Below are 11,211 nucleotides of genomic sequence, written 5' to 3'. Positions count from 1 at the left end.
CTCTTTTATTTTTCTTTAATTCTCATTTTTTTATTATTATCATCATCATAATAATAATATTTTATTTCCCGTACATAAAAACCAACGACGAATTTTTTTTTTTTCCGGACAATTTTTTTTTTATTATTATTATTTTTACTCCATTTTATTTCCTTTTTTTTTTTTTAATTTTTTAATTTTTTTTATTTTTTCCCGAGCATGAACAGATAAAAGTCAAGACAAATCGAGAATAACATTCAGTGCAATCGATTCCTAAACTACTTTATAAGCACAATAAAATAATAACAATACTGTGCGTTCTCAACTAGGCAGTTTCAGTTGTTGGGATGATTTTTTTTTAAATTTTTTTATTAATTATTTCTTTTTTTTTTTTTTCAATCATCATCATCATCAATCAATTAATTCCAAGAAAATAAAGCAGCAACAAACGACAATAAAACCGCGGTACAAATACTTCCAAAGCATGAACTCCTTCTATAGGTAGTGATAAGTACAATACAAGTTTGTTTTATTATTATTTATTATTATTATTAATTATTATTATTAATTATTTCTGGCTACTTAGTAGCTTGCATCGGGGCCGCTCGCTCTTTTTTTTTTTTTTTTTTTAAATTTTATTTTTCTTTTTTCTTCTTTTTTCTTCTTTTTATTTTAAATAAAAATTCCCGAGCGAAGTTTTTTTTTTTTTTTTGGGATGTGGAAGCCCCAGGTTGCTTAATTAGGGTTTGATAATTAAATTATTGCAGGTTTTCCCTTGGTTAGGTAGTACAGGAAGAACTCGGCGCCGGGAATGGGGAAAAATCGGGGGAAAATTGGGAATTTTGGGGGGGAAAATAGAGAAAAAGGGGGGGGAAAATAGGAAAAAAATACGGGAAAAAAAAGAGAAAAAATTGGGATAAAGTAGCAAAAAAACCAGGGGGAAAATAGAGAAAAATATGGGGAAAAATGGGAAAAAATTGGGGAAAAAATGGGAATAAATGGGAAAAAAACAAAAGGTGGAAGCGCGGCTCGGGCTGGCCCAGAATCCCCAAAAAATCCCAGAAATTACAAAAAAAAAAAAGGAAAAATGAAAATTTCAGGGAAAATCTGGGGGAAAAAAAAACGGGGTTATGTGGAGATAAAAACCCTCAAAAAGTAAAAATTCCATCCGAAAAAAACCCCAAAAAATTCGGGAAAAATTCAAAGTTGTTCCAAAAAAATCCGAATTTGGGAATTTCGCTCCCAGCGCGTTTTAGGGCTGGGAATAATTTCAATAATTTCAATTTAATCCTGATTTTAATTTAATTTTTTTTGTGTGTGTTTCAGGAGCTGCGAGAAATTGGGTTGAAAAGCCACAAAAAAAGGAAATTTCTGCGGCAATTAAAAAAAAATAAATAAATTTGGGATTCCAGGTTGGGATTTTTCTCTTTAGCTCCAGAATTTTAATTTTTAACCCGATTTTTCCCGCCCCGGTTTTTGGAATTTAAAAAATGGGTGAAAAAAATCAGGAATAAAGGAATTTTCTCCATCAATAAAAAATGGAAAAAAAATCAGATTTGGGATTTTTTTCACTCCCAGCTGCCGCGGAATTTCATTTTTAATCCGATTTTTTACCCCCGGTTGTGAATTAAAAAAATAAAAGGGGGGAACGGATTAAAAATGGGGGGAAAAGGACAAAAAAAATGGGAAAATGAGAGAAAAAATTGGGGAAAAAGAGGAAAAGTGGGGGGAAATTCATAAAAAATCGGGGGAAGGAGAAAAATTGGGGGGAAATTGAGGAAAAATTGGGAAAAAAATAAGGAAAAAGGGTTTTAAAAATGGGAATTTTTTTTAAAGGAAAGAGGAAAAAGTTAAACCCAAGCAGGACCGAGGGAATTTTATAATTCAAAAAAAACCAAAAATCCTCCGAGTCTCCAGCCAGGGAATCCCAGCCCGGCAGGAGCTCAGTTGCAAAAATACTTTAAAAAAAAAAAAATTAAAATGGAAAAAAAAATTTAAAAATGAAAATAAAAATTAAACAAAAAAAAAAAAGCGAAAATTTAAAAAAAAAAAGAAGTGAAAATTTAAAAAAAAAGAAAGTGAAAATTTAAAAAAAAAAGGAAGTAAAATTTTTTGAAAAATTAAAATAATAAAAAAAAAAAGGAAATAAAAATATTTTTAAAATGAAAATAAAAATTTTAAAAATGAGAATAAAAATTTTAAAAAATGAAAATAAAACTTTAAAAAATGGAAATAAAAACTTTAAAAAATGGAAATAAAAATTTTAAAAATGGAAATAAAAATTTTTAAAAATGAAAATAAAACTTTAAAAAATGGAAATAAAAATTTAAAAAATGGAAATTAAAAATTTAAAAAATGGAAATTAAATTTTTAAAAAAATTGAAATAAAAATTTAAGAAAGGAAATAATTTTTTTTTTTTTAATTTGATTTTTTTTAATGGAAAAAAAATTGTAAAAAATGGAACTAAAGCTTTGAGCCGAGCCTAACTAAGCCGCGCTCAGTCCTTGCTCTCGTCCTTGTCCTCCTCCTCCTTCTCCTCCTCCTCGTTGTTCTCCTCCTCGGTTTTCTCCCCGTCCCGGCCGGTTCCGGGCAGTTTGTCTTTGTTGTTTTCCTTTTTCCACTTCATGCGCCGGTTCTGGAACCAAATCTTCACCTGGCGCTCGCTGAGCCCCAGCGCGTGCGACACCTCGATGCGGCGCTTGCGGGTCAGGTAAGGGTTAAACAGGAATTCCTTCTCCAGCTCCAGGGTCTGGTACCGGCTGTACGTCTGGCGGCCGCTGCGTCTGCCTGGGGCTGCAAATAATCAATAATTAATAATTAATAATTAATTAATAAATAAATAATAAATTATAAATTATCAATAGTAATTAAATAATAAATAAACAGGAATTCCTTCTCGAGTTCCAGGGTCTGGTAGCGGCTGTACGTCTGGCGGCCGCTGCGTCTGCCCGGGGCTGCGAAATAAATAATAATAATGATTAATTAATCATTAATAAATCAATAATTAATCAATAATAGATGATAAATTATAATTAAATAATAAATAAACAGGAATTCCTTCTCCAGCTCCAGGGTCTGGTACCGGCTGTACGTCTGGCGGCCGCTGCGTCTGCCTGGGGCTGGAAATAATTAATAATAATTATTTATTAATCATTAATAAATGGTAAATAAATTTTAAATAATAAATAAATATTAATTAAATAATAAATAAACAGGAATTCCTTCTCCAGATCCAGGGTCTGGCGGTCGCTGCGTCTGCCCGGGGCTGGGAAATAATTAATAATAATCATTAATTAATCATTAATAAATCCACAATAAATAATAAATAAATAATAAATAAATATTAATTCAATAATAAACAGGAACTCCTTCTCCAGCTCCAGGGTCTGGCGTCCGCTGCGTCTGCTGGGAGCCGGGAAATTATAAACAAACATTAATTAATAATAGCATTAATAGTAATAATGGTAATAATAGCAATAAATGGGATTTTAGGGCCGCAGTGTCTGCCTGGGGCTGGGGAATAAATAAATAATAAATAAATAATGAATAAATAATAAATAATTATAATAAATAATTAATATTTAATAATAAATTAATAATAAATTAATAAATAATGGGATTTTAGAGTCTGGTGGCCGCTGCGTTGGCCTGTGGCTGGGGGAAAAATAATAATAATAATTATTATTATTATTATTAATAATAATAATAATTAATAATAATTAATAATAATAATTAATGGGGGTTTAGGGTACGTCTGGCTGTGCTGGCCCGGGGCTGAAAATAAACAATAATGGGATAGGGGGAGGGGAAAGAAATAGGAAGGGGAATTTGAAATAAATTTATAAAACAAACAAACAAACAGGAAAAAAGGGAATTTAGGGTGGGAAGTAAAAAACAATATATATATATAAGGAAATTTTGAAAATTTATAAAAAAGGGGAAAACGGAGAAAAATGGGGAAAAATAATTCTTTAAAAAATTCAAATCTGGCCCAGCAATGAACAAATAAACAAAAACCACCGTGGGAAAGTCAATAAATGAATAAAATTGACCTTTAAAAAACCCCGAACAAAAATAAAAACAAAAAACCCCAAAACCCCCAAAGACATAAAAATCCCAACACTACAGAAAAAACCCAAATCAAAAAAGGCAAAAAAACCCCAAAGAACCCAAAACCCCCAAAAAACTGAACCCAAACCCCACAAAAAACCAAAACCTGAACCCAAAACCTGAACCCAAACCCCAGAACAAACCCCAAAGATCCCAAAGAAAAATCCAAATAAAAACAGATCTGAGAAAAAAAAAACCCAAACACCCCAAAAACCCCAAAACCAAAAAACCCCAAACCCCAAAATCCCATCCCAAAAAAACCCCACAAACAAAATCAACCAAAAAAAACCCCAAACCGAACCCAACCACCCCATAAAAACCCCACGTAAATAAACAAATCAAACCCCAAAAACCCCAAAAACCCCAAACCCAAACTCGCCCATCCCCAAAAAAACAAACAAACAAAAAAACCCAAACCCCAAAATTCTCATTTTACCCCAGCCCGGGGAGGGAAAAAACCCCAAAAGTCGCTTTTTTATTCCCTTTTATATTCCAATTTTCCCCTTTTTTATTCCCATTTTTATTCCCTTTTCACTTTTTTATTCCCATTTTTTATTCCCATTTTTATTCCCCTTTTCACTTTTTTATTCCCATTTTTTATTCCCATTTTTATTCCTCTTTTTCCTTTTTTATTCCCATTTTTATTCCCCTTTTTCCTTTTTTATTCCCATTTTTTATTCCCATTTTTATTCCCCTTTTCCTTTTTTATTCCCATTTTTATTCCCCTTTTTCCCCTTTTTTATTCCCTTTTATATTCCAATATTCCCCTTTTTTATTCCCATTTTTATTCCCTTTTCACTTTTTTATTCCCATTTTTAATTCCCATTTTTATTCCCTTTTTTCCTCTTTTTCCCCCTTTTTCTCTTTTTCCACTTTTGTCCCTTTCTCTCATTTTTTCCCCGTTTTTATCCCCTTCTCGCCCCATTTTTCACCCCATTTTTCACTCCTTTCTCATCCATTTTTCACATTTTTCACCCCATTTCTCACCCCATTTTTTCCCCTTTTTTTACCCCATTTTTTGTCCTTTTTTCCTCATTTTTGACCCCATTTTTCCCCTTTTTTCACCCCTCTTTTCCCATTTTTCACCCCATTTTTTGTCCCATTTTCACCCCATTTTCTCCCCGTTTTTTTCCCCATTTTTTCCGTTTTTTCCTCCCATTTCTCCTCATTTTCCCGATTTTTCCCTTTTCTCCCCCATTTCCGTCCGGGGGGAAAATCCCGGATCCTTTATCCCAAAAATTCCGATTTTTTCCGGAAAGGAGGAGAAAAAACCCTCGACCCCTTTAAATTTTATATTTTATTTTATTTTATTTTATTTTATTTTATATTTTATTTTATTTCATTTTATTTTATTTTATTTTATTTTATTTTATTTCATTTCATTTTATTTTATTTTATTTTATATTTTGTTTTATTTTATTTTATTTTATTTCTCCTTCCTTTCTTCCTTTCCTTCTTTTTCTCCTTTTCCCTTTTTCTTTTTTCTCTTTTTTCCTTTTTTCTCTTCTCCCCCCTTTTTAATCTTTTTTATCTTTTTTATCTTTTCTCTCTTTTTTTCTCTCTTTCTTTCATTCTTTCTCTCCTTCTCCTTTTCCCTTTTTTCCCATTTTTCTCTTTTTTTCCCCTTTTTCCCCCTCATTCTTCCCCTTTTATTCCTTTTTTTTAAATTATTTTTCCCATTTATTTCAATTTTATTTTCTTTTTTTCCCATTTTCTTTCCCCTTTTCCATTTTATTTCCCTTTATTCCCATTTTTCTCCCTTATTTCCTTTTTTTCCCTCTTTTATTTCCATTATTTGTTCCCTTATTTTTTCCTTTTTTCCCATTTTTTCTCTTTTTTTCCTTTTTTCCCTTTTTCCCAAACATTCCCCCCAAAACACGCGGGGATGGGGGAGGGGTCGGGGGCTCCTTTTTTCCCCAAATTCTTTCAAAATCTCAATTTTTTTTTTTAATTTTTCCTCCAAAACCCCAAAAATCCAAACTCGGGAGTGATAAAAAATGGGAAAAAAATGAGGAAAAAAATCGAAATAAACGAGGATAAAAATTTAAATAAAATAAATAAATAAAATTTATTAAATCAGCGAAGCTGCAGCTCCGGCACTAATGAGAAAATCAATTTATTTTGGGGTAAAAAAAGCTCGGATCCGGCCCGGGTCAAAGCTCGGAAAAATAAAAATAAATTACGAGTTTTCCTCAGCGCAGCCCCGGGGCCGCCTCAGCCACAATTCTTCTTTTCTTTTTTTTTTTTTTGGGTTATTTTGGATACTTTGAATTTTTTCTCGGTTTTTTTTTTTTTTTGGAGCGGGTTCAGGCAAAGCTGGGGAGAAAAAAAAAACCAAAAAATAAAATAAAATAAAATAAAATAAAATAAAATAAAATAAAATAAAATAAAATAAAATAATTAAATATTTTTATTTACCTCCCAGCGCTCCTCACATGGTTTGAATTACCCCGAGCCTTGAAATTTAAATTATTTCCTTTCCCTCTCATTTCCCAGCTTAAAAACCGAATTGTTTTGAATTATTTTGAATTATTTTGAATTTCCCACTCTTATATTTTTTTAAAGTTTTTAATCCCAACCTCGCAGCCCCAGGTTGAGCTTTTTAATTTATTTTTTAATTTTTTTTCCCATTTTTTAAGACTTTTCCCTGAAGGAAATAACGACAATAATAACAATAATAATAATAAAAAATAAAGATAAATTTCTATCGATATCATAAATCCCCCGGGCCGGGTCCCGCCCCTCAGGCCGCGTCTCCCAGCGGTGAAAAAAAAGAAAATTTTTGGCATTTTTGACATTTTTGACATTTTTAAGAGCGCTGCTCTTCCCCGCCTCGGGGGAGCCGGAATTGCCAATCCTGAGGCGAGCCATAAAAATAAAAAAAAGAGAAAAAACAACTTTAAAACCACTCTCGAGTGTTATTTTTATTTTTAGCTCCATTTCAGTCTTTTTTTTATTATTTTGTTTTTTCAGGGAATCCCCTCGGTTTGGTTTGGTGGGGAAAAAAAAAGGGAATAAAAAATATAAAATATTAGAATTTAAAAATAGTAAATATTCGAATAAAATAAAATAAAATAAAATAAAATAAAATAAAATAAAATAAAATAAAATAAAATAAAATAAAATATTGGAATAAAATGTTCTGACTGGGGGTGGGTCAGGGCTGAGATGATTCTTTTAATTATTATTTTTAATAGAAATAGAAATTTATTTGTGCAGAGGTGGGGATGGGCGTGACGGGATTTTGGGGTTAAAAAACCAGAATTTTGGGGTGAAAGGCCGGAATTTTGAGACAGAAAGTCTGGATTTGGGGATAAAACTCAGAATTTGGGGATAAAAAGTCAGAATTTGGAAATACAAGCTCTGGATTTTGGGGTGAAAGGCCGGAATTTTGGGATACAAAGTCCCGATATTGAGATAAAAGATCCGGATTTCGGGATATGAGGCCGGAATTTTGGGATAAAATCCGAATTTGAAGCCAAGAGCCCGGAATTTGGGGATTAAAGGTCCGGATTTTGAGCTGAAAACTTCGATTTTGGGGCTAGAAGGCCGGAATTTGGGGATAAAAGGTGGAATTTTGGGGATGAAAGGCCGGAATTTTGGGGTTAAATGCCGGAATTTTGGGACTAAAAGGCCGGAATTTGGGGATAAATTGGAATTTTGGGGTTAAAGGTTGGAATTTTGGGATTAAAGGTTGGAATTTTGGGATGAAAAGTTGGGATTTTGGGGTTAAAAATTGGGATTTTGGGATTAGAAGTTGGAGTTTTGGGATGCAAGGTTGGGGTTGAGCTCCGCGCGCGACTCCGACGTCTCCACCCGCCAAGACGGCCCCAAAATCCCCAAATTCCACCAAAACAACCCAAAACCACCAAACCCAACCCCGAAAAACACCAAAATGTCACCAAAAGAACCCAAAAACCACCAGAACAACCCAAACAGCACCAAAATCCACCAAAAAACACCAAAAATGACCCAAAAAACACCAAAAAATGACCCAAAACCACCAAACCCAACTCAACCCCAACCCAAAAATCCCAAACTTTTTTTCTTTTCTTTTCTCTCCTTTTCTTTCTTTTCCTTTTTCCCTCTTTTTTCCTTTTTTCCCCCCAATTCTCTTCTCTCTGCGTCGCCTCTCGCGGCGGCCGAGTGACCCCAAACTGCCTCAAAACCGCCCCAAAAACACCAAAATCGCCCCAAAACCGCCCCAAAATCACCAAAATCGCCCCAAAATCGCCCCAAAATCGCCCCAAACCCAAACTTATTTCCAATAACTCAACGGGAACCCAAAAGCCACCGAAACCAACCCAAAAAAAATCACAATAAAACCCAAAATGGCACCAAAAGCAACGCAAAGAACACAAAAAAAAAGCCCAAAAAACACCAAAAACACCCCAAAAAACACCCAAAAAACACCAGAACCAACTCAAATACCGGAAAAAATCCCAAATACCGCCAAGCTTGACCCAAAGAAGACAAACCCAACCCAAAATCCATCAAACTCGACCCAAAAACCTCCAAACTCAACCCAAGATCGTCCAAACTCAACCCAAAAACCACCAAAAAAACCCAAAAATCTCCAAACTCAACCCAAAAAACCACCAAAAAAACCCAAAAATCTCCAAACTCAACCCAAAAATCACCAAAAAAACCCAAAATTCACCGAACTCAACCCAAAACCTCCAACCCCAACCCAAACACCACAAAACAAGGAGTGGGGGGAGGATTAAAAATAAACCCTAGACTAAGTAAATAATAAAAATTAAAAAATAAAAACCCCAAAACCAAAACCAGAAACAAAGCTGGAGTTGATTAAAACCCCCCAAAACAATAATTAATTAGGGATTAATTACAGAAACCCGCAGGGGGAGCCCCGAAAATGCCCAGGAATGGAACAAAAGGGAATTTTTGCGCGGCCTCCAAGTCCTACCTCCAAAAATACCCCAAAAAAATCCCCAAAAAATCCAAAAGAAAGGTAAAAAATGTTATTAAAAATTAAACAAAAGGCTCTGCAAGAAAAACTCGACCAAGCCTCAAAAAACAACCCAATAAACCCCTAAAAGTCCCCACTAAACCCCTAAAAAAACCCCTAATAAACCCCCCAAAAAAACCTGAATAAATCCCAATAAAACCCCCTGAAAACCTCAATAAACGCCCCAAAAATTCCCGAATAAACCCCAATGAAAACTCAATAAATTCCTCAATAAAAAACCCAAAAATACCCAACCCCCTCCCTTAATCCCCTAAAAAAACTTTAAAAAACCCACCTCAAATAAACCCGAATTAAACCTCAATAAACCCTCTACAAATTCCTCAAAAAAACCCAAATAAACCCCCCCCAAAAAAAACCAAAAAACCTTAAAAAACCCCCTAAAAAAAAACCCTGAAGAAAACCCAAAAAAATCCCAATTAACCTCAATAAAACCTCAATAAATCCCTCCAAAAAAATCTCAATAAACTTCAATGAATTCCTCGATGAAACCTCAATAAATCCCTCAAAAAACCACCAAAAAAACCCAAAAAAACTAAAAAAATATTCCCAATAAACCTCAACAAATTCCTCACTATAAAACTCCCCAAAATCCGAATAAACCTCCATAAAATCCTCAAAAAATACCCAAAAAAATCCCCAAAAAAATCCGAATAAACCCCAATATAACCTCAATAGATTCCTCAAAAAAAAAACCCAAAAATCTGAATAAACCTCAATAAAACCTCAATAAAACCCTCAAATAAATCACAAAAAAACCCAAAAAAAAACCCTCTCAACCCCATTAAAAAAACCCCCCAAAAAACTGAATAAACCTCAGTAAATTCCTCAAAAAAAACCTCAAAAATCCGTATAAACCCCAATAAAACCTCAATAAATTCCTCAAATAGAACACCCCAAAAAACCAAAAAAAACCCAAATAAACCTCAATAAAATCCTAAAAAAAAAAACCAAAAAAAAACCCAAAAAATCCTTATAAACCCCAATAAAACCTCAATAAAATCCTCAAAAAAAAACCCAAAAAATTCCGAATAAACCTCAATAAAACCTCAATAAATTCCTCAAATAGAACACCCCAAAAAAACCCCAAAAAACCCAAATAAACCTCAATGAAACCTCAATAAATTCCTCAAATAGAACACCCCAAAAAACCCAAATAAACCTCAATAAATTCCTAAAAAAATACCCAAAAAATACCCCAAAAAATCCGAATAAACCTCAATAAAATTCTCAAAAAATACCCCAAAAATACCCCAAAAAAAATCCGAATAAACCCCAATAAAACCTCAACAAAATCCTCAAATAAAACACAAAAAAACCCTCAATAATCCCTTAAAACCCCATTAAAAAAACCCAAAAAAAAACCCCAAAAAATAACATTATTTCCAATTCTCTCACCGTGCGGCCTCATCCACGGGAACATCAAGCTGGGGGACGCGCTCTGCCCGAGGTGCCCCTGCCCCTCGGCGCCCCCGGGGGCCGCTCCGAGCGCGGCCGCGGAGGATGAGGATGATTGGGAGGACGATTTGCAATCCGCGTAGTGCCCCGCGTCCTGCTGCGCCCCGTACAGCGCCTGCCGCGGCAGCGCCTCGTAGCCGTAGAACTTGGAGGCGTCGCCACCGTGGCAAGCGAGGGCACACGGGGCGTTGTTCTGGTAGCCCGAGTTGGAGATGGAGGCGGAAGGGTGGTGGAAGAAATCCTGGACGTGGTGAGATGGGGGCTGGAAGCTCGGAGCGGCTCCTGGCGGGTACAGCACGGCCGGGCTGCGCCCCACGGCCCCCGGGAAGCGGCACTCGTAGTAGCCGGGCTCGAGGGACTCGGAGCTTTTGTACTTGGGGAAGAGCGGGTTCACGAAGTACGAGCTCATCACCGCGGCATAAAACGCGGGGAAGCGGGGGGAAAATGTGGGGGGGAAAGGGGGGATGAGGTGAGGGGTGGTTGCGGGGTGGGGGAGTGCGGTGGGGGGGGGAGAAGGAGAGAAAGTGGGGAAAAATGGCGGGGGGAGGGAGGGAAAAGCGGGGAAAAATAGGAAAAAAACCGGTGAAAAACCGGTGAAAAATAGGTGAAAAACCGGTGAAAAGTAGGTGAAAAAGTGGTGAAAAATAGGTGAAAAACTGGTGAAAAAACGGTTAAA

General features: G+C 35.2%; 1 protein-coding gene across 1 annotated transcript; it reads right to left on the bottom strand.

Moving 5' to 3' along the window:
* Nucleotides 1–2,477: 2,477 nt before the first annotated feature.
* HOXC8 (homeobox C8) lies at nucleotides 2,478–10,944 on the bottom strand. Its single transcript, XM_033083303.1, has 2 exons — nucleotides 10,476–10,944; nucleotides 2,478–2,773 (listed from the first exon to the last, which is right to left on the bottom strand). Exons 1-2 carry the CDS (start codon nucleotides 10,942–10,944, stop codon nucleotides 2,478–2,480), a joined length of 765 nt encoding a protein of 254 aa, XP_032939194.1.
* Between the last annotated feature and the right edge of the window lie 267 nt (nucleotides 10,945–11,211).

Source organism: Catharus ustulatus, chromosome 31 (genome assembly GCF_009819885.2).
Source record: "Catharus ustulatus isolate bCatUst1 chromosome 31, bCatUst1.pri.v2, whole genome shotgun sequence".
NCBI lineage: Eukaryota > Metazoa > Chordata > Aves > Passeriformes > Turdidae > Catharus > Catharus ustulatus.
Note: the sequence above shows the minus strand (reverse complement) of the source record. Positions and strands in the feature narration are given on the sequence as shown.

What these genes read in the sequence shown, in the direction of transcription:
- HOXC8 (XM_033083303.1), bottom strand. Translation starts at nt 10,944, where the DNA reads ATGAGCTCGTACTTCGTGAACCCGCTCTTCCCCAAGTACAAAAGCTCC. An exon ending in CCCGTGGATGAGGCCGCACG is followed by an intron (nt 2,774 to 10,475) that starts GTGAGAGAATTG and finishes GATTATTTGCAG; the next exon opens with CCCCAGGCAGACGCAGCGGC.